At 51.8% G+C, this 22,693-nt stretch overlaps 7 protein-coding genes across 7 annotated transcripts; 4 read left to right on the top strand and 3 right to left on the bottom strand.

Annotated features, from left to right (window-relative positions):
• Positions 1-1,438: 1,438 nt before the first annotated feature.
• On the bottom strand, positions 1,439-2,732 carry COL26b_007906 (uncharacterized protein; the record flags this gene model as incomplete). Its single annotated transcript, XM_053180685.1, has 2 exons — positions 1,439-2,356; positions 2,427-2,732. 2 exons carry the CDS (start codon positions 2,730-2,732, stop codon positions 1,439-1,441), a joined length of 1,224 nt encoding a protein of 407 aa, XP_053035364.1.
• A 996-nt stretch (positions 2,733-3,728) lies between these two features.
• Positions 3,729-4,962, top strand: COL26b_007905 (uncharacterized protein; the record flags this gene model as incomplete). The annotated part of the gene is made up of 2 exons (XM_053180684.1): positions 3,729-3,912; positions 3,980-4,962. 2 exons carry the CDS (start codon positions 3,729-3,731, stop codon positions 4,960-4,962), a joined length of 1,167 nt encoding a protein of 388 aa, XP_053035363.1.
• Positions 4,963-6,459: 1,497 nt separating this feature from the next.
• COL26b_007904 (uncharacterized protein) lies at positions 6,460-6,735 on the top strand (the record flags this gene model as incomplete). Its single annotated transcript, XM_053180683.1, has 2 exons — positions 6,460-6,583; positions 6,650-6,735. The coding sequence occupies 2 exons, from the start codon at positions 6,460-6,462 to the stop codon at positions 6,733-6,735; spliced, it is 210 nt and encodes a 69-aa protein (XP_053035362.1).
• Positions 6,736-7,042: 307 nt separating this feature from the next.
• Positions 7,043-8,733, bottom strand: COL26b_007903 (uncharacterized protein; the record flags this gene model as incomplete). The annotated part of the gene is made up of 2 exons (XM_053180682.1): positions 7,043-8,596; positions 8,680-8,733. The coding sequence occupies 2 exons, from the start codon at positions 8,731-8,733 to the stop codon at positions 7,043-7,045; spliced, it is 1,608 nt and encodes a 535-aa protein (XP_053035361.1).
• A 2,561-nt stretch (positions 8,734-11,294) lies between these two features.
• On the top strand, positions 11,295-12,490 carry COL26b_007902 (uncharacterized protein; the record flags this gene model as incomplete). Its single annotated transcript, XM_053180681.1, has 2 exons — positions 11,295-11,815; positions 11,872-12,490. The coding sequence occupies 2 exons, from the start codon at positions 11,295-11,297 to the stop codon at positions 12,488-12,490; spliced, it is 1,140 nt and encodes a 379-aa protein (XP_053035360.1).
• A 1,196-nt stretch (positions 12,491-13,686) lies between these two features.
• COL26b_007901 (uncharacterized protein) lies at positions 13,687-17,139 on the top strand (the record flags this gene model as incomplete). The annotated part of the gene is made up of 9 exons (XM_053180680.1): positions 13,687-13,698; positions 13,843-13,919; positions 13,973-14,159; positions 14,221-14,336; positions 14,386-14,761; positions 14,814-14,948; positions 15,004-15,506; positions 15,562-15,785; positions 15,839-17,139. The coding sequence occupies 9 exons, from the start codon at positions 13,687-13,689 to the stop codon at positions 17,137-17,139; spliced, it is 2,931 nt and encodes a 976-aa protein (XP_053035359.1).
• Positions 17,140-21,569: 4,430 nt separating this feature from the next.
• COL26b_007900 (uncharacterized protein) lies at positions 21,570-22,130 on the bottom strand (the record flags this gene model as incomplete). Its single annotated transcript, XM_053180679.1, has 1 exon — positions 21,570-22,130. The coding sequence occupies one exon, from the start codon at positions 22,128-22,130 to the stop codon at positions 21,570-21,572; it is 561 nt and encodes a 186-aa protein (XP_053035358.1).
• Between the last annotated feature and the right edge of the window lie 563 nt (positions 22,131-22,693).

Below are 22,693 nucleotides of genomic sequence, written 5' to 3'. Positions count from 1 at the left end.
AGTGTGAAGGGAGGACATGGCTGAGCTGAAGAAGACTTACACCGGGAACATCTCAGCAGGCCATACTCATTCGTAGTAAAGGATGCATTGACGTCACCGATCAAATTGACCATCAGCCAAAACTTGATCATAAGTCCAATGACATCGGTTCTACCGCCTGGCGCAGAAAGGTTGGATAGTAGGGCAGGAGCAACCGATGATTTGAGTGACACACTTAGTTGCTGTGGCGGCGCGTGGGCTTTGAACTATTTGGGAGTTGTAACCCCAGTGCCCATCTGACCACCATCAGCAACAATCTATTGATTATTTCACACCACCTTTCGGCGGGCTTACTTGACATGAGTTGAATCTATGGTCGAGGGGCTTTTGGGTTTGCGATCGAATGTGATTGACTAGTATGCGAGAATTTGTCCAGCTATGTTCGTTGCTTTGCCAGTAGTCCTGCTTCGAGAGGCACAAACTCATTAGCCCCAAAGACTTCCCATCGTGTGACTCTAATCTCGCAAAGTCATACTTCATCGGTGTGCGACCTGAAATTCAGTTCAGGAAAATGCTGGAGTGAATAAGCTTAGTGGTCGACTAAATAAGGTGGGTATCACAGCTACAAATGCCGATGCTACGGTCAAACCAGACCCAAAACCTCCATCGTTGTTAAGAATTTGTCGCATACATGGGGCCGAAGTCTACCTACACTCTGAGGCCCATTTCATAATGATTACCTCAGCGACGTAGAACAGCCATCAACAACTCACTACAGCGGAAAGCCGATAGCGAACCGACTGTGATGTTTCCTGCGCCGTCATGAGTGGAGAGCTACGGAATCCGAGAGGTTATCTAAGCAACTACAGAGCAGTATTCTTAGCCTTTGTATCGGGATGATCCCAGCCCATGACGGCTGTTCCGCCAACGAGCATGAACCCTTTAATACTGATGAATTTTTCATCGGGTTGCCGATTACCCTTTCAATATCTGGAAACCCCCTTATCTCCACGGCAAACAAGGCGAGCAAGCGATGTTTTACCGGCCGGCAGTTCTTTCTTTGCCGTCGAAAGCTATGACTTGAGTCAGGACCCCAAATTGGATATGGGTCAACAGAGTGCCATCCGGTGGGACAGGCACCCACATCACGGGCTTCAGACAGACAATGCACGGACGCGGGGATCGTCAATCTGCTCGGATAACAGGGATATTCCGAGAACTCGGTCGTCAGCCCTCGGGCCAACGTGGTGTCCTTGTTGACCATCACGAAGGGGTAGACTTGCCAAAAGATCGTCAACACTCCACTGAATGGCGCTTAATTTGTGCCACTGTGACCAAGTAATGCCACACGCCGTGAACTGAGGGAGCAGAGTTTTGAGATTTTGAGTGTTGATGGCAGAATATCTACTGCGTCATGCTTTATTTATTACGCTAATACGTTACAATTATCGTCATCTCATCATACCATGTTGTTCACCCCGTGCTTTCTGCCGGGGGCTGTAGTATCTGCATCCGAGCTTTCCCTGGGCTCGTCGGGTCTGTTGTGCTGAACTACGCCCAGCTCGACCCCGTCCTCCTTTCCAATAATGTTCTCAGATGAACTGGCATACGTCTTCCGTCTGGAATGATTCGTATGCTCCGGATTTGTGGTGTTCTTGCTGGTGCCCTGCCTATCTGCGTTGGAAAGACCAAGCGTGGACTTGGCTGCATGCCATGATCCCATGATCGCAGCGTCCAATACCGGCAATGACGCCGTGACAATGCCCATTGAAATATCAAGCACGGTCCATCGAAGGATAATGGTATAGTCCCAGAAGATGTCGGTGGATGTGAAGGGCTGTGTCTGCTGGAGCAGGCCTCCAGCAACAGTGAGGCCACCCGCCGCCCAAATGATGAAGAGCCTGACCTTCTTGCCCGTATCAATGCGGACACGCCACAGAATAATAATTGGCGTGGCAAGAAGAAGCACACTCTGCACCACGTGAATAATGCTGAGAACTTTGGCTGCCAGGAACTGGTCCCCACAAGTAGCTGCTGTTGCGAGAGATCCTGCATACTCTCTGTCCCACACAGCTCGAGGAGGGTTGCAGAGGAAAATGTTCCAGAATATGGAGGCGATGACAAATGCCACCAAAGTGCCGAGGAAGATGTCCGCTAGGATCCTCCAGGTCTTGAAAGCTGTGTCGACGAGTCGGCGGATGAAGAGCGTGATCGAGATTTTGATAATGCCGACCGTCGGATAGTAGATGATCTTGCAGATGGTGAGGTAGTATGAATAAAATTGGTAGTCGTCGTAGGTGTTCTCCCAGGTGTGAAGGCCGCCGCCAGCATCGACGACAACGAGAATTTGAAGAATCGGGTAGACTAATGCGAGTATCTGGCAGCTCATCAGTATTGGTCCCTCCTCATCATACACTCGAGCCACAGTTGAAAGAATTTCAACTTACCGAAGCTGCAACAATCACCCAGTCATCCCATCCAAACTTCGTCTGCGTTCCTCTCCATTTCACAATCAACCTTCCAGTCGTCGGTACCACTATAGCAAGCATCACTATCACCATGCCGGCAATGATGGCGCCCTGTTTCGATTCGTGAACGGCGTTCGCTGGCTCCTGGGCGGCGAAGATGTAACCCAGAGCAGGGTCGAGCGTCGTGACTCCATATTGCCGGTAGATCCCCCTAATGACATTGTAATCCCGGGTGTTGTTGGGCGGCTTCCCGATCTTCGCGGAGGCCGTGCTGCTGTTCGACATGGCGAGAAACAAGTCGTCCAACTAACCGAGCTCAACATGCAAAGAGGAGACCCGCGACGGGAGCGGGCGGCTGGTCCGCTTTATGCAGCTTTCTTTCGAGATGGGCTGAACCACTCCAAACTATTTTCAGTGTATCAAGGCCAGACGCGCGGGCTAGCATGGTTTCACATCGTGGGAAACCCGGCCTTCTTTGATCTTCAGCATCGCTTACCGGGTGCGAGGTCCCGGGATCGTGGGAGGGTCGTATCGACAAGAATTTCGCAACTGCGGGATCAGCATGGGGGAAGAGCCGATGTTTGGGCATTCTTGGAAAAGCCCGCGATAACCATTCAGCTGCCATGCCGTGCAGATTAAGCTACAAGGACAAGGTTGGCTCTGGTGCGGGCAGGTGTGGTGAGAATGAGTCGATGGCGAGTCATGAATGCCAGTCGGCGCTCGCAAACATCGCAGAGAACCGCAGGCCTCGGCCCCTCGCCTCTGCAAGTGGGAGGCACAGCCAATAACAGTGTGATGGCGTCAAAGATCGGACAAGACCCAGCATGCACTGGGGAACTTTGAAAAGAGGTTCTCTTGGTTCTTCCCGGCTTGTCACTCCGCCTTGCGAGGACGGCAGGCAGGGTTTTTGCTCTTGGCGATGTTCGGTTGGGTAACACCTCCGACCGGCGTTCCCCCGGTGCCGTCTCGTTCCCCGAAATTGCCCTGCACGAGGTTCTTGGCCTGGGGACCGCAATTTGGGGGGATCGGTCTGCCTCGATTCGGACCAACACAGAAACGAACAAGTCCCAGCGATTAGCGTATATTAACAGTCGTTCTCGTTCGTAAGAGCCCCAGAAACATGAAGAAAAGAAAGAGGGGGAAAAACCTGCTGATGTGTTTGCCGCCGGTCGTGTCTCCGCGCGCCTCATTCTGTGCGCGCTCTTAGTGCGACTTCTGGCCCCCTTTGGCGCGTGTCAACTCTTCTTCAAACTCGACGCTCGCCCACAACAATCAGGAGCCATGGTCCGACTTTCGGCACTCTCCGCGGTCGCATTGGCTGCCGCTGGCGCCGCTGCAGGTGCCGACTGCACCGGCGTGAACGCTGTCAGCTCAAAGTGCAGCCCTCAGGAAAGTCTGCATCATCGAGAGTTCTTCTACGTGGGAGGCCAAAGCGCACCGGACCCGACAGGCAACATCACAATTGGTAGGAGAACGCAGCCTTTGGGATAGGAAGCTCCATCCACGTTTTTCTAACCTTTTCATCGTCATAGGCCAGATCTATGTCGAGAAGCTTACGCCCATTATTAAAGTTCGGTCGACCCCTCTTGTCTTCCTTCACGGCGGTGGCATCTCCGCCACCACATGGCTCAACACCCCTGACAACCGCCCGGGGTGGGCGACTTACTTCCTGCAGAAGGGATATCAGATTTATCTGATCGATGCGAACAGCATCGGACGGTCCACCGCCAACAACCCGGCGAACTTCACAATGAATGTGGGCATGTCGGTGGAGTACGTCGAGATGGGTTTCACAGGTGTCAAGGAATACAACACCTATCCTCAATCCCAACTGCATACACAGTGGCCTGGCACCGGCTTGAGGGGCGACCCTACTTTCGACCAGTTCCAGCAAAGCTTCATCCCATACACAAGTAGTTATGTTTCTCAGGAGCTGGCCATCCGCACCGCTGGCTGCGAGTTGCTATCTCTCATCGGCGTCAAGTCGTACCTGGTGTCACATTCCCTGGGTTCCAAGCTTGCTCTCGTAATCTCCAATGACTGCCCTCAATATCTCGCCGGCAGCATCAACCTCGAGCCATCGACAATTCCCTTCTGGGCCTACGGCTATGGGCTTGGAGGCCGCTCTGCCAATCCGTGGGGTCTCACCAACACTCAAGTCGATTACGAGCCCGCCGTTGCGGACTCGGCCGAGCTCGCAGATGAGATCGAGTCTGTGGGTAATGAGACGTTGGCGCTTCGCAACTGCTACCGCCAGAAGGAACCGGCGCGCCAGCTTCCCAAGATTTCCAGCGTGCCTTATGTGGCATTGACGGGAGAGGCCAGTGTGCACATCACCTACGATCACTGTATCATCGACTATCTGAAGCAAGTCGGAGGGAACCCCGAGTGGATCAAGTTGGGTGACATTGGTATCAAGGGCAACGGCCACTTTGGTCACCTTGAGATGAACAACCTCGACATTGCATCTGTCGTTCACGGATGGGTCAAGAAGAAGCAAGGCTGGTGGTGGTAATTCGGGTCAGCCCTATTTCTCTGTACATATTTCCATACTGTACATACGTCTAGCACGTAATCTTAATATTCCCCTATGTTAGCAATATTGAAACGCTTGTTGTGGAGGAACGCAGGTCACAAGGCCAAGAGAATGGGACGTCGAATCATGAAGGTGGCCTTGAACGTAGCATCGGCAAAAATTCAGTTTGGCCGATCGCGTTGGTCATCCAGGCCGGCCTTCTGCCAACTTAATATTTTATACTACTTCTTCGCATGGTCCAGACGTTTCAGCCTATGCGTTAACACGCTACGCATTGGGCATTTATTTTTGGGTTAACCATCGGTTGATAACATTTGACAATTTTGACAATGTTCTCCGAATAGGAAATTTCCTTGCTCGTCGGTAGATCACCCCACGTGGTGCCACTGCGCTCTCGCACTATCTCACTATTTTAGGTGTGTCAAGTAGCTCTATCATGCGACGCACTTGGTATCAGCGGCTTATGAGTTGAAGAAAACGGAACGCATGATCATTTGGTCTTTACAATAATTGTCTATGTCGCATACAGTTTATAAGCGTACTCCTAGATGTATGTCTATGTACGAAGGGATAGCTCAACCCGACCGCAGCTGCAGTCTACACATTGCACTCGCTCAGCCTCTTCCTCCACGTCATCTCGCTGCTGCCGGTTGCCTAGCCACGCTAGTGAGAGCGGTGATCATGGTTGAGTCTTACAAATGGCTGCATACGACAGGCTGATCAGCTGAAGACATTCGATCTGATAAGATGATTGCCTCAAAGGATCATCACAGCCACATTTAAGGCTACATGGAGCCTGCATCCTGCGGGATGGCCCGGTGAACCGTCCGTCGCCTACATCGGGGACTGTGGATCATTTGGCTGCCTGGCGAGGCACAGAAGATCGGCATGGAGCTAAAATATCAAGCGAAATGCTCTCTCAGTTTAGACGGCTGAAATGAACTTTGGTTCTCATTCGTGCATTCGCATTCAAGCCCGCTGAGAGCAGTCCCTCCTATCCGCCGATATCCGGAACGAGTCTCAGCTCAACCGCGTAACATCTTATCTTGGTTGATGATCAGTCCTCAGACTTTGCCAAGACCCCAATAGAGCTAGACAGCGGATCGCTAACGAAACAGGACGACCTAATCCTTCACGATATCCACTGTCTGGGAACTTGAGCTATCATTTGACATCCTTTGGGACTTTCGTGATCCTGCCAGTAAGGCTACACGATGTTAGACCACACGCCAAGAACAAAGCCATAGCAGGCATCGGCCGCCCGACAAGCAGGCATCGGCCGCTCAAGCAGAAGCATCATGAAAACTGATTTTGAGGAATGTGTATATATACGAGACGATTTCTTCCTACCATCTTGAACTTTATCCTCATCAGCTTCACTCTCACATTGTTTTTCACTCGCATCAACCAATCTACTCTCAACTCGACGCTTTGCAAATTTGTATCAACCAGCACATCAACTTTTCTACCGCCATAATGCAGTTCTCCAAGGCCTTCATCGTCATTGCTGCGGCTGTGATGCCTTCAGTCATGGCCGCATGCAGCCCCGGAGCTCCCTTCCAAGGGTCTTGCTTGTCGTGCACCTCTGAGTGCTGGGACAGTGAGTTGAACACAAATCCCTGAGTTTGAGCGATCAATGAGACCATTCTAACACCATGTCCTACAGCTTACAACGCGCCTGACCGCCAGACCAACTTGCAGCGTGCTGGTTGCATGGCGCAGTGCCTGGCGCTGTGCGACGACTGCGATTAAGAGCCTCGACTCAATGACAACTCCTATGTCCATCGGAGAGATTGTGAAGCGACGTCAATTGCTATTGGAAAAGAAAGTTTGGTTGATAGGAGATCCTTCTATCATGCGCAGTATATAATACCATTCATTAATACACAGTATATGCTGCAGACATGGAGCTTGGCATCACCATGACGGCCGGGCGGAAGAAGTTTTGAATTATAGGACAAGTGATAGTACCATCCGAGTATCTGGGAAGCCAATACCAGTGCCACAAACCTTGACTACGGCGCGGTCCTCTAACAACCCGGGACCGTGGGAGGGTGTATCAGTTGGAGCCATCTTTCATCGCGGCGAGCCCACCAAGCATCGCCTGATAATAAGTGCCGTCGGGCCCCAAGCCACCTAGAAGCCAGTTATCATTGTACGCTCCACCGGAGCCCATGCGTGCTCTCCAGACTTCCGCACCAGATCGCCAGTCCAAAGCTACGACATACCACACATACATACCCTCGTCAGCAAGCTTTTCGTCCTGGGTGTAAAAGTACAATAATCCCGTCTTCGTGCTCAGCACTGGGTTGGCTTTAACCGTCATAGGAGACGTCCAGCGAACAGAGCACGGGGCTGCTGTGGAATTACCGGAAGCATCGGCCGAGACTTGAACCGCAAATGTGCCACCTGGCATGCCAGCCATGTTGTTCCACCCACCGTTGATATCGTCCATAGTCGAGGAGGCATTCGGCCAGAACACCGTGGTGCCGTTGAATGTGTTTTCCACCACGACTGTGTAAAATCCGGTTGTGACATCGTAGTGTGTTGTCGCCGCTAGATCGTTGGCACTTGCGTTCTCTCCGAAGAGGGGGACGGTGCAAAGCAACTGATCTTTCTCTATGGCCCCTTGATAGTAGACTGCGAGGTTGATTCGGCCGTCGGCGTTGTCTGTAATAACCACATAATCGTCTCCAAGAAGCGCCGGCGTAGACCCCGAACCGCGAGTGATGGCGCCCAGCTTTGTAGTACTGCCAGCATCGTACGTGGCATTCCAGAGAGTTCGCACTCCACCATTAGAGCCAGCATCTCCAGAGGATGGAAGCGACGTCAAGGCGAGCATGTATCCGACTTGAGGCACCCCTTCTGTGCCAATGGTCGTGGGACCTGTGACGACATAGGCTGTGGTGTTGCTGACAGCAATGCCGTTCTCGATAGTCTGGCCATCCATCTGAATCGAATGTACCTGATTATCGGGTGTGATGTAGCCGAGCGTGAGAAAAGTCTGCGCAGCATACAGCGAACCGATTCCCGGGATGCCACCGGTAGTATACCAAATATTCCCAGCCGTATCCATCATCGCGTTCAGCAAGGACTCGCCATCAGCAATTGCCGCCGGAATTGTGGTCAAGTCAATGTTGCGAACGGTCGTGAATGCGGTTCCCTTTTCGGCGTCGTCATCACGACGAATCAGGTATACATGGCCTTCCTGGCTGGTGAAGAGTATTTCGTCGCTCTCGAGCAGATACTCGAGGTATCCCAGGCTGAGGGTCTGGTTGGAGTCTGGAGGGGTCCAAGTAGCCAAGATCTCCATTGTCTGTGGGTCAATGGCTGCGATTCCACGGGCGAGCGTTGTTGAATTGGCATAACCAATCGTCATGGTATTGTTCGTGCCCCAGGTCATGACACCAGTAACGATCTGCTGGCTGAACAGACTCATGTTGCTGCCTCCCAAGGGTCCTGGGTAGTCGGTCGACCCGGTGTTGCCGCTGTCTTCGTGCATGAGAGATGCAGATGGAAAGAAGGGTATCTTCACAGTAAGGGTATTCGGCGTAGCTGGTTGACCTATGAAGGCGGTTGATTCATTAATGGGCTGGGTGTTGGGGATGGTGCCCTGCTGGAGGAACAACACAGATTAGCTGTCATAACAGGTTATAAAGAGAGCCATGATGCATTAGTGCAAACATAGAGACTTACTGCTATGGCCAAGACGCTGTGGAACAGCAAGAGCCCAAGACTTTTGAGGCGCATTTTGATAAGGAAGGATTGGAGATAAAGTGAGTGACTGAATGAAACCGATTTGAGTGAATGAAAGTGTTGTTTCATGACTGCTTTGAGGCAGAGGACAACATTCGGCTTTTGAACTTTTTGCAAACGCTGTGATACTTGAGGCTGACTTCATCTTGGATAGTCTATCCTCGGATTCAGGCACTGCTCCATGGAACGAGAAGATCGACGCTGCGGGTCACATACGAGTATCCCCTTTGTCATTAGGAAGCATCACCACAGACCACCTGGGTTGCAAATAACTCGAAAAGAGGATCGCGTTTCAATCTGCCTAGCTCTGATCATAGAATCTCACCATCCCAATCGTAATGTCAATCCCCTGAATCGGAGCTTGGCAATTGGTCCTGAGCATCCGAGATTTCTCGGGTTTCCTAGGGGGCGGTGTTTTGCCCCACTACTTCCGATTGGACATCCTGACATCAACACTGCCTACATGGATCTTGAATAGGCCCATTCGTGAGCTATCCAAGACATAGCCCAAATGGGGCTCGTTGATCGGACCTTTTGTCGTCCGCCCGGCGTCACGGGTTGGTTCAGCGACCCGTTGCCAATAGCATCAACACGTAAGGTACTTAGCAATCTCACAACAAGGTATGTTGTCGATAAGACCCTCCTATTCCACTCATAGATCAGTCAACTCACATCCTCTAAGTTCAAATGGTTCTCATTGTGACCTTCGACGACCACTACTTCGCAAAAAAGACGCAACGGTCCCAAGCCGCAGCTCTTATGCCGAATTCGATGGGTTTCAGGAGTCTTTTAATGCCCAATGCACCACTCTCCTTGCTCCATGCAAGCCTAGTGTGTCAGAGTCTGATGTGGATAGAAAGGCGACGAAGACAAAGCGACAATGCTGCCAGTAATTCAAGCGCATTCAGCATCTTGCAAGCCCATCCGATTGCGTCTTGATCGTTTCAAACTACTGCTGCACGGCAGCAGACTGTACCTAGTGAATTACAACTGCAGTCATAGGTCGAGACCACTGCATACATCTTCTCATTACATACATTTCAAGGTGAATCAACTTTTGCAGTTCTACTTGCTCATGACACCCAGTACATCGCCTCTCTCTGAGCGACGCAGGGAGCGTGCATCAACTCTACCTGTTGATTTACTTTTAAGAAAAACAACTCCATGAGAGTTCAATTCCTCGCTACGCTGTGAAAAGCACGCTGAACTGTCAGACACGTCAATCAACATATATACCGTCGCTTGACATGAACTTGGCGAATCCCACAGCTTTGATGACTTTCAATAGTTGCCTTGCTCGACGATGCTGCTGAAGATTTGTTTCGCAACAACTGAGAACTCACAACCCAACAGTCGAGTCGGTTTGCAGTGTCTTCAGATTTGCCTTGCACCCGCAATTCTCCAGCTCCTTTGGATGGGACGGTCTGGAGGAAACATTCACCTCGACACACTACCTCTTTAGAGTGCATACTTGACATTATTTCTTTTTGGCACCATTTCAAAAGGATGCAACATCTTCAATACACCATCCGCTCCATGTCTACCAAGCTTGGCTGTCCTATGTTCCAGGCCCGCCATTTATCCATATATGTGCCTTCTGTTTTTCCGCCCATGCTTTCAGTTCATCTGTATCCCACATGATAACTGAAGACCCCAGCAGAGAGCCATTCTCTTTTCAAGACTCCAGCTAGTAAGTTGATTGCAATCATATCAATCTCGGCAAGCTCTATTCGAGTGAGAAAGCAATGGACCTCATTGATAATAGAGACGAACGTCATCAGCTACCTTGCCCTACATCGAACGCGACATCACCGACATCCTTCCACACAGCTGCGCCGGGACAGGGATGCCAGGCTCACACCACTTTCACCATTTCCAAATTTGATTGGTGCGCATCTCGGTCTGCCAGCCACCGCTCTTCGGTACTTGACCCATTCCCCCGCACGATCCCCACATTCAACTCTTGGGGTACACCAAATGAGCAGCTAATCGTGGCATAGCTCGAGAGAACATTGGCCCGGTTCTCGCATCTCATCTCCAATTTGTTTCCTGCAGGCTCGGCATAAACTTGCATGTTTTGCCGCGTTTTCTGATATTTTCCTGGGCCGGTAGCTATTTGTTTGGAGCGCATACAACTTGTCTTCGCAGTGGTCACCCCAGTCACTCGCGCTTGTTAGCAACGCCAACGTGAATTCACGTTGGCGTCCCCAGAATTTCTCCTCACTCAAGCTGTCCAGTCCTTGCAGCAATCATTGAGTCTATTCAGGCCACTCCAGACTGGGGAGCAACAAGATTATGGCTCTCGCCACATGGCCGAGGTTACCGAGAGGCAGCTTACAGCTCGGGCCATGTCGCATCGTGTGTTCGTCTGCGGTCACGATCCCCGGTGCGACTGCGTCTCTGGTACCGTTGCCATGGGCCCAGCACTGGATATGATGCTCTCGATGACACCCATATAAAAGGCCCCATTGCATCGGTCTGGGGAACGATCTGCTCTCCCTCCGCATCTCGTCCTTCAGTCGATCGCCTCCCGCAGAGATCGTCGAATCGCAGCCATGATGCTCCGGTCCGCCCTCTTCGCCGCTGTCGGCGCTCTCACCTGCGGCATCGCTTCTGCCCTCGAGACCTTTGAGCGGAATCTTATCTTCCAGCCGCCCGAGAACTACACGGACCCTCGGGTCCTGTATCCCCGCACCGTCCAACTGTTGGACGGTCGCCTGCTGGGCACTTGGGAGAACTACTCCCCCGAGCCTCCTCTGGTTCGGTTCCCCATCTACGAGTCTCTCGATGGTGGCGTCACATGGGAAGAGGTTGGCCAAGTTCACGATGAGGTCAACAACTGGGGTCTGCGCTACCAACCCTTCCTGTATGAGCTCCGCGAGGAGTTCGGCGGGTACCCCGTCGGAACTGTTCTCCTGGCTGGCAACAGTATTCCCACGGATCTCAGCCAGACGCAAATCGACCTCTACGCGTCTACGGACAAGGGCCGCACCTGGGAGTTCTTGTCCCACGTCGCTGCTGGCGGCCGGGCCATCCCCAACAACGAGGAGACCCCCGTCTGGGAGCCCTTTATTCTGTAAGTCTACGGCAACGATGCATCCATATTGTCGCAATAACTAATATCTGTCGCAGCATCTTCGAGGATGACCTGATTCTCTACTACGCCGATCAGCGCTCCGCCGAGCACGGCCAGGAGATCTCCCACCAGACCACCAAGGACCTCAAGAACTGGTCCGAGGTCGTCAAGGACGTCTCTTACCCGACCTACACCGACCGCCCCGGCATGCCCTTCGTCACCCAGCTCGGCAACGGCGACTACATGTACACGTTCGAATGGGGTGGCGCGCCCATCATCGAACCCTACTCGTTCCCCATCTACTACCGCATCGCAAAGGACCCTCGCAAGTTCGCCGACGCGCCCGACTACTACATCATCAGCACCAACGGCGGCGTCTTCCCCATCAACAGCCCCAACGTTGTCTGGTCCCCCGTCGGTGGTTGCAACGGCACCATCGTCGTTAGCAGCAACAGCGCGCCTCTCTTCATCAACCGTCGCGGTGGTGACCCGAACGCCTGGGTTGCGTACGACTCTCCGGAAGCCGGTGCCTACACCCGCAATCTACGCATCATGGAGGAGGACCCCGACTATCTGCTCATTATGGGTGCTGGTGTTCTGCCTCCCAGCACGACGAACAAGGTCACCGTTAGCATGTTGAAGTTGACTGAGTTGTTAGGACTCAAGCAGGCATAAATGATTGCAGAAAGATTCATGTATATAATGTTTGATGTCTTTGAACGCCAGAATTTCGCACCCAGAGAAATCTTCTCGCGCGATTGCGGGACATACACGCACACAGACTACGCCGTAATGAAATGTAAGTAACAAATGCACCCAAAATGCAATGCGTGTGCTTCTTAAGGCCGGCACTCAATTGAGTCCGCTGATTTGCCCACTGTCTCGCCAAGGAAGAGCGCGTGTAGGAGTCCCTGACGCAATGTCACTGGGGCATCATGCTCGGGGTCTTTCAATGCGTGCCCGAATCCAACCTGCATGTGACCAGCCGCCCTTCGGTTGGCCATGCTTGGCAACTTCCCCGAGCAGAGGGGAAATTCCACATACGCGAATAGAGCGTTTTTAAACAGATCCGCCCCTGTGAATCAGTGAAACCACCAGGTCTGGAAGCTCTGGAATTTTTCCGTCTTGATTATTCTGCTTAAGTTGCTTCCAGGGCTCTGTATGGACGGAAGTTCCAACGTGTTCCTGAACGCCCCGGGCATGCGGGCCGTTGTAGGTGGCGCGACTGCCCGCAGGGAGCACCTTGCCTCAATCGCGTAAAAACCGCCTTGAAAGACGAGGGACGAACACCCTCCAAGCAATGGCTAACCGACAAACGCGGGGCAACGAGCGGGGGAAGACAGGGGTTGTGGTTGGGGGATGCGGTGAAAGCTCCGGGGCATACCGAATGTGTTTGTTTCTTGCTTGGTTCGTAGTGCCAGCCCGGCTCCCGTCCTCCATGGATTCATGATGTACGACATGCACGCCATGTCATGCTCGTCGCCCTCTGCGGACTTTGGACTTGCAGAGTTGGAGTAAAAGAGGGGAAGTGGGCGAACAGCTGCGTCTGCACCAGCTCAGTCGACTGGTTGTGAGTGAGAAAAGGGCTGTCCCTGACATCTGCCGGCCACTGATGAGCTTCCAATTCCGCCGCCTCCGCCGCTACATCGGGATAAGGTTGGGGATGGTGACATTCCGATCTTCGCGTGGAGAAGGCGGATGTGCGCATTTCCGTGTAATAATAAACAAATCTGCTCCTTTATGAAAAATGCAGTATCTCCTTCACCCACTCGTCAGTGTCCAGCTGCGATCAGTGTAGAGACTGCTGCATTGATTGACAATGTTGCTCTCACGCGTCAAGATCCTTTCGCTTTTGGCCCTGGGCTGGCTCAATGGAGTCAGTGGTAGGGCTGTGGCGCGAGACATGCACCTCCTCAATGGGAGGCAGCAAGATGTTGTGAGTCAAGCCACGGCTAACTGGTGCGGTTGGCACTTGCCGAAGCCTCAAATCACTCAATTGGCAAAATGGGGCTGACTTTCGGATGTAGGTGACATGGGACGACAAGAGCCTTTTCATCAATGGTGAGAGACTGATGATCTTCAGCGCCGAGTTCCATGCCTTTAGGTACAGTTCCTTTTTCAATTGAGTTCCAGCTCGGTTTCTAATTCCTTATGTAGAATGCCAGTTCCACACCTTTGGTTCGACATCCTCCAGAAGATCAAAGCGGCCGGATACAACTCCATCTCGTTCTACGTCAACTGGGGACTGCTGGAAGCAAGGCCAGGTGAAGTCCGTGCTGAGGGTATCTTCGCCTTGGAGCCTCTCTTCGAGGCCGCTCAAAAGGCTGGTCTGTATCTGTTTGCCGTAAGCTGGTCTTCTCTCTCTTTTCTCTCTCTTCAAAAGTATTCTCCTAAGACCAGAATAGCGACCGGGACCATACATCAATGCCGAGGTGTCCGGAGGAGGCTTTCCAGGATGGCTGCAAAGAGTCCAAGGAGTCCTTCGATCAGCCGACGAGGCCTACCTTAAGGCTACCGACAAGTAAGTCTACTAGCAAAGAGGAGTCGACATAGATAGCTGACGATATCAGCTACACCGCCGCGATTGGCAAGATCATTGCCGGTGCTCAGATCACGAACGGAGGCCCAGTCAGCCTATTCCAGATGGAGAACGAGTACAACGCAGCGATTGAGCCCTATCCCTTCCCGGACTACGACTACTGGAATTACGTTGAGAACCAGTTCAAAACAGCCGGTGTTGTGGTACCGTACGTCAACAATGAGGCCTGGCAGCTTGGTGCTATCACGACCTCGACTCCCGCCAAGGTCGATATCTACGGTCACGATGCCTACCCCCTTGGCTTCGACTGCTGGAACCCGACTGTGTGGCCTGAGAACGGCCTGCCCACAGACTGGCTCGCGACGAACAACAAGATTGCTCCTGATAGCCCTTACACTATTGTCGAAGTATGACATGATTATTCTCTGCGACCAAAGGTCAAGCACTAACAGTAAGCAGTTCCAAGGCGGTGGTTTCCAGCCCTGGGGCGGTGCCGGTTTCGAATCATGCGCTGGTCTGCTGAACCACGAGTTCGAACGAGTTCTCTACAAGAATAACTATGCTGTCGGAGTCACCATCATGAACATCTACATGGTACGTTATTTTCTAGTATCTTCAACACCTTAGTTGCAGAGCTGACTGGCTGTAGACCTGGGGCGGTACCAACTGGGGCAACCTCGGCCACTCCGATGGCTACACCTCTTACGACTACGGCGCGCAAATCACAGAGGAGCGTCTCCTCACTCGCGAGAAGTACAGCGAGTCGAAACTTCAAGCTAACTTCTTCCACGTTTCCCCCGCGTATCTTGAGGCCGACCGTTTCAATTCCTCCCTCGAGTTCACGAACAATGATGCCATTACAGTCACGCCTGCGACTACCAACACGACCAAGTTCTACATTGCTAGGTACTTCCTGAAAATCTACTTCCATGTCATTGACATTGGACTGACGGAAAACAGACACACTCAATACGACACCCTTGAGACTGTGGCTTACAAGCTGAAGGTCGACACTGTCAAGTACGGCCAGCTTGAGATTCCCCAGCTCAGCGACAGTCTTTACCTGACCAGGAGAGACTCCAAGATTCATGTCAGCGACTACCCTGTTGGCGACAAGAATATCGTGTACTCCTCCGCCGAGGTCTTCACCTGGTAGGTTCCATATCTGGAAAGAATAGCATGAACTACATGACTAACAACAATTCAGGAAGAAGTACGAGGATAAGACCGTTTTGGTTGTCTACGGTGGGGCTGATGAGCACCATGAACTGGCCGTCGAGGGTGACCAGGGTGATGTTACCGACGATGATGTGATCGAGGGCTCGGATGTGACCATTGAGCAGAAGGACGGCTACACTGTTCTTGGTTGGGCCGTCTCCGACGAGCGCAAGGTTGTCCGTGTCCACAGGGACCTTTACGTATACCTATTGAGTGAGACTCATCAAGCCCCATACTCCGAGCAAGCTTTGCTGACAGACTTTCAGCCCGCAACGAGGCCTACAACTTCTGGGTTCCCCCTACCGAAGGCAACTACGCTACTTCAGACGTCATTCTCAAGGCTGGATACCTGGTCCGAACCGTTGCAGTTGACGGCGACACGCTCAACGTCTTTGGAGACGTCAACGCCACGACCCCGATCGAGGTCATTGGCGGCGCCCCGTCCTCTCTCAAGACCTTGAACTTCAATGGCAAGGCACTGGACTTCAAGCAAAACGACCGAGGCGTCGTTACTGCCAGCGTTGACTTCAAAGTCCCCGAGATCAAGCTTCCTTGCATCAGCCAGCTGGGTTGGAAGTACATTGACTCGCTTCCAGAGATCAAGTCCGACTACTCTGACGATCTTTGGACCAACGCCGACTTGGAGGAAACCTACAACACGGCGAACCCGCTCAAAACTCCAGTCAGTCTGTACGGTGGCGACTACGGGTACCATACTGGTTCGTTGCTGTACCGAGGGCACTTCACTGCCAACGGCGAAGAGAATGTCTTCAACCTCACCACTCAGGGTGGAAACGCCTATGGTGCTTCGGTGTGGCTGAACGATGAGTTCGTCGGCTCCTGGCCCGGCAATGCTGTCACTGGTGGCTACAACAGCACCTTCACGTTGCCTAAGCTTACCAAGGACAAGGAATACGTCTTCACCGTTGTTGTTGATCACATGGGTCTGAACGGCAACTGGGTCATCAATGAGGAGCAACAGAAGAACCCCCGCGGAATTCTCAATTACAACCTCGCCGGCCACGAGCAGTCTGACATCAAGTGGAAGATCACCGGCAATCTCGGCGGCGAAGACTATGCTGACAGAGAGCGTGGTCCTCTCAACGAGGGTGGACTTTTCGTTGAGCGTCAAGGATACCACTGGCCTGAGCCCCCTTCAAGCTCTTGGGAGGACAGCAAGGGCCCCACTGAGGGCATTTCCAAGGCTGGCGTTGCGTACTACTCGGCTTCCTTTGACCTTGACCTTCCTACAGGATACGATATTCCGATCTCCCTGACCTTTGCTAACACAACTACCACCGCCTACCGCGCTCAGCTGTTTGTCAATGGATATCAGTTTGGCAAGTTCGTGCACCATATTGGTCCTCAGAAGCGCTTCCCTGTTCCCGAAGGTATTCTCAACTATCAGGGATCCAACCACCTCGGCGTCACACTTTGGGCCCATGAGAAGGACGGCGCCAAGGTTGAGGGACTGAAGTGGGAGGTGGGCATGGTTAGTGCCACAAGCTTTGGAAAGGTTGAAGCGGCGCCTCAGCCGAAGTGGCAGGAGAGAAAGGGCGCATATTAGCCATATGCCGGTATAAGTATTGTCACTCCGTAATGCCATAGCGCGAGCCTCATCATACTTAATTTGAGAACCCTTCTTGCGCCTGCCTCATTATGGCTCTGATTTCTCAATCGTGGTTGCGAAATGGAGTGATTGCAGACAACAGTACGGGTGAACCAGTCGCTGAGAGCGATGATAGTCCAACAGTGGGGGTTTTCACACGAATGAGATACTATTTGGCGATTGAAAGATCGGCGGTAAGCTATCTTATTATTGTCTTAGGCGTCGATGAAAAGACGTTGGCCTTGGAGTTGAGCGAGTAATTGGAGCCCGAACGGCCAGGATTTACCCTGCAGCAAGCACGTCCTTGCCGTTTCGTCCCTGACTTCCGTGTAGGCCGCAAAGGCGGTTTGTCAGACTCTGGCTCCAAATCCGCCCAAGCCTCCATCCAAAGCACAAATCCATCTACATCTTCTGAGTTTCGGGTTGGAGCATTGGTCAAAAAGCGTTCTCGTTTCGATTGTGTTCGCTGTCATTCTCTTACCCCGCCGAACTCAGCGACAAGCAAGGGACGCCCGTCGGCGTTCCAATTCTCCTTAACGTTTCTTTTTCCGCAGATTTGAGGACAGACTAGGCGCGCCCAACCTCATCATCCTTTGAGATGTCTAGGCATCTCTCCTGACATTCAATTGCTTCAAGAAGACTGATCGGCACACCTTTTGCCGCACATTCTATCCCGCCTCAAAGGTTTGATCATCAAGCCCGTTCTATCATGCCGCCGTGGCGACCCGGTGTAGGGGAAATCCTCAACTTCGCCCCCGGGCCCAATCACGAAGCCTGGGGAGAAAGGCTGAAACCCTCATTCGACCAGACCCCGCGCTATCTCTTCCGAGTGTACGATGAGGCTTCCTCCGGCACTACAAACGCAGATTATGTTTCCTCTCGTCTCGCCGACCTGGGTAGCCTCGACTGTCGCCACAACATGCTCGACCAGACCACCAAAGAGGCCGCGATTATCTTGAATCGACACCTGAACTGGAATAAATCGCAACAAGACGGAGACAATCTTGTTTCTTGGTCAAGCTCCCTCTTATTCACTCTGCAGTATGCCTTATACAGACACAGAAAGCGAAGCAAGGGGCGTTCTGCACGCAATGTCCACATCATCATAATCGATACTGCACTGTTCCCCAAGGGGACATTCATACGAGATCTTGAGGTAATGTACTGCCTCCGCAACAAAAACTTTCAGTTGAGACAGCTATACCTATTGCGGACGGGCCAATGGGGTCGTACCTTTTCTTTTGGCGAATACCTCAGTCAGGGCTGTATCAACGTCAGCAGAGCCTCGGGTGTGACATCCCTGAAAAAGCTCATCGACACAGGACTCTTCAACGAATCCGTGTGCCCGTATCTTGGGGATAGTGTACACTGGTCGCGCTTGGCCAAGCGCGTCTTGAGCTTGCGGGAAGAGGTGGATTCGCTCAGAGTTGAGCACCAAGCATGGGCATCACTAGAACATGCTCGCACCTTCATTGCCATCGCGGAAGCCTGTTTCGGTTCTCATGGAGCTAACCGTAATCTGGCGCCTGCTTTTGCGGTCATGCTGTTGTCCCTGTCACGTTTTTCAGGCTTTGAAGACGACAGTGTAGATGCATTTCTGAAACTCTACCCAGGTACGTGAGCATAATTCTCTCATTGCGAGAAGATCTCTTTTTTCCAAACCATATTATGATACTTACTTACCTTGTTTGTCTCCGATAGAAGCCCCATGGGCACTTCGAGATCCATCTATTGGTCCTCAGCATAGTACATATGAACTGAAAGAATTTCATACATACGCTGAAGTAGTTATCAGAAATCACATTCGCACAAAATCTCTGGAAACACATTTCCAGCGGGCTGTGAATGAATGGTTTCTACAGGCTAAACCACGACTCAAGAGTCACAAGACGAGGAGGACGTATGAGGATGGAGTCGCAAAGATGATTAAGAAGCTCCCATTGGAAGAAGTCTGTGGTATGATGGACAAAGGAGACACCGTGAGACTGCATGCGACTTGAAGACGACATGTGACGTGTTGAGGCTGCCTTCAGTGTGAAAATTGAGTCGACCTTTTACAAATGAACATTATTACCAGTGCTTACATTAGTCAATGCAAATTCTGAATGCTCAGGATACCTAGCAGAACCAGTAAGCTTTGAGAAGTCCCAACTCGCATGGTAATATTATATGGTAACTGCAAAACCTTCGGCATAGACGACTTAGACGTGCTATTCAGCTGATCTAGGTGTGATAGTGATGCAATTATTTCAACTAACTGCCGTACCTAGTGTCCTAGGGGGTCCAAACATTATGTGTATGATTGTTCTCTGTGTCACCTCGTTGGTGATTGAGCCACGCCTTCGGAACACGAGGGCATCAACCCTGTCAATGGCAGTGCCTGGATGATGCACGTTGCCGTTTCCTAGATGCAGAAGCTTGGACATTTGGCCTCGTGTTTTCCTCGAGTTTCAGGTTTGAGGACAAACAGTCCGACAACACCGTCACCTCTACGCTTAGTTTAACGTGCCGAACTGTTCAGTTAAGTCCAAGAAGATGGAACCGCGCCCCACGGTTTTCAAGACGACAAAGCCTGGATGGAGTCGACGGCTCTCTGTCGGTTTTTCCCGCACGCCACGATACCTATTTCGTGTTTATGACGCCAACTCGCGCGGGATCACATCGACATCGGTCGTCTCATCAAGCTACTGGAGTCATCACACGTCGAGTTGCGAGAAGGATCTCTTTAGCGGTAGATTCAGATTCGGCATCATGGAACTCTACGATCATTTGAAATGGTTCAAGATGAGGGATTGCGACAGTAATCTGGTATCATGGACGAGCTCGCTGCTGTTCGCTATTCAACTAGGCCTCTACAAGCACAGCACCCGACCTGTTTCGAAAAACGAGAACGACTTGTCGAAAATCTTTGTCCTCATGATCGATACCACAAAGTTTCCTCGAGGAACTTTTATTCGAGACAGAGATGCCATGGAATTCTTCCGTGACACCAGTAGTTCATGGACTTCCGATTTTGAGGCATTATATCAAACAAGGACGGAGACCGACTTCTACTCCGGCGAATACCTATCCCAGGGACAATTTTCGGTGAAGGGAAATTGCAGCCAAACTTCTCTCCAGAAATTGATCGACCACGGCCTTTTTCGGTTCTGTCCTTACTTCATAGAGAAAAGACATTGGGCTGCCCTAGCGTCAAGAGTTGTCGAAATACGTCGGGAGCACTTTAACGACGAATTGCCCACAAGATGCTTCCGAAGAAACGAGCGGACTGTAGGCCGCGGGGCTGTCGTCATGGCGCAATCCTGCTTAGGCGAGAAATTTGCTTTACCTTTCGCCCTGATGATACTGGCCTTATCGCCAATCAAAAAAGTTAGTCGGGTCCTGTTTTCAGCCATCACTGGCATGTTCTCAGGTAAGAAGATACTACCGCGCTAACTGCCCTCACACTTTAATGTTCATATAGAGACACTGCTAACACTGGTTCATGATACGTGGTCTGCAGAGAAGGAGCTCGACTGCATTTTGCCACAGAACTTGATGATTGATATCAAAGATCTCATCGAGGTGAATGATTTTGACGGCTTCGTTTACGAGCTCAATAATTTTCGACAATATGCTTGGGCAACTGACCCTGCCGACAATGATTGCAGGCTACTTAGGTCCAGGGCAGTACGAGCATGGTTGGCATGCAACAGGGAAGACGAGCCATGACACGAAGTTCTTTTGTTCGGTCGGGTGAATGAGCTTAGATATGGTGATTGATCTGGGATTTTGAAACGACAGGCAGGCTAACATAGGTTTTTATCATCCTTGTAGTTTGTTTACAGCTGATATGCAATCATTGGCTTCGTCAAGAGAGCACAATCATGGTGTTCGATAACCGCCACAATCAATATTCAATTCGTTCTTATTCAGAATCACTTCGGCTGCTATCCCGTACCCTTCAGTAGAGCCATCATTTTGGCAACTCCGATGCTGCGGACCTTGATTGTCTTCCACGCGCTCAGCTGGGCCGGTGAGCTCTGTGGTCATGGTACTAAGAACCGCCAACGAGAAAAACGAGCATCCTTGATGTTTTGACCAAGGATTAATCAAGGGCATACGATGTCTCAACTAGAAAGTCGTACCTGTTGGTTCGAATAATTAAGCATAGTCTTGTCATGACAGTTGAACTCGGTTTCAAAGACAACAGTTTGTTTACTATATACCAGAAGTGAGTGATCATCTACCCAAACAAAATCCAAAGTAAAAGAGCAAAGTAAGACATAAATCCCACAGACCAAGACGCAATACCACCAAATGCAATTCAACCCTATCCCTCGCCATGCATATATCACCACCGCGAAGCATGAAAACCCCTCTCTTGGAGTGCCCCATCACCTGAGGGCTTAGAAGCCGCCAAGGGGGTTGGGGTTAGGAATAACCTTGCCAACATGCTTAACCGGCGGAATCACCAGCGTCGCCTTGGCCGCGAGCTCCTTGTGCTTCGCCAGCGAGAAGTCCTGGTTGTCAAAGTTCTGGTTCACCACGCCGACCATGCCCGCGTTGCAGTGCGTCATGGCGGGCTGCGCGCAGTAGTACCAGATGGGCTTCTTGTCCTCCACCACAATCTGGAACACGTCCGGGGCCTGGCCCTCGGGCGTGAAGAACTCGAAGCCCGGGAAGAAGCCGCTGCCGTCGGCGAGCGGCTGGCACGGGTTGCCGAAGCTCGACTGCGCGACGGTGTGGTTGCGCGGGAGGAAGTGCCACTCGACGACGTCGCCGATTTCCGCCACGACGTTGTCCGGGTCGAAGCGCAGGCCGCCGAGGCCGGCGACGACGGAGTGGGTTACGCCGGTGAGGTGGGTGGTGCGGGTGGCTTTGGTGCTGCCGGTGGTGGTGGTGGGCGCGGCGGAGACGGCGGCGGCGGAGGCCAGGAGGATGGTGGTGAGGGTCTTGATGGAGAACATGTTTGCGGGTTTTGTTTGGTTGGTTTGGAGATTTGGATAGAGACTTAAGGAAATAAGGAAATGAGATAGGAAAGATGAAAGGAAAAGTTGGGATATTGGAATTGGGTGTTGTGTTTTCTGTGTGATGAGAGAAGAGAAAGTTCATCTCGAGGGCTTCTTGTTCAATTATATACAGCATCTCAACTATACTTTGCTATGGTCAGTTTTGCCAATATCCCAAGTCCTGTTGTACAGCCCACCGGAATGATCCTGTTCCACCGCATCACGTCCTTCCGGTACACACTTGAGGAATCAGCCATGCTTCTCCAGCTTTGCGTGTATTAGCCTGTAATTGTCAGCAGCACCAATACCCGCAGTCCCCGAAAAGTGCCATTTACATAGTCGCACTGCCGAAACACCCCGCCGGATGGCCAATAATCCGGGGGTTCCAACTTGCACTAATTCCTTCTCAACGCCATGTTCTCGCCCAGAAGAAAACGTCAACCGCTGTGATTGGTCGTTTGCCGCGCAAGACGCAGCTTTGGAAGAGAGAGTGCTGACCGCGTCTGACCAGATGAACGGCG

The sequence above is a fragment of the Colletotrichum chrysophilum genome (assembly GCF_026319265.1).
Source record: "Colletotrichum chrysophilum strain AFK26 chromosome Unknown scaffold_66, whole genome shotgun sequence".
Classification (NCBI taxonomy): Eukaryota; Fungi; Ascomycota; class Sordariomycetes; order Glomerellales; family Glomerellaceae; genus Colletotrichum; species Colletotrichum chrysophilum.
The sequence above is the reverse complement of the archived record's forward strand: the minus strand, read 5'-3'. Positions and strand labels throughout refer to the sequence as shown.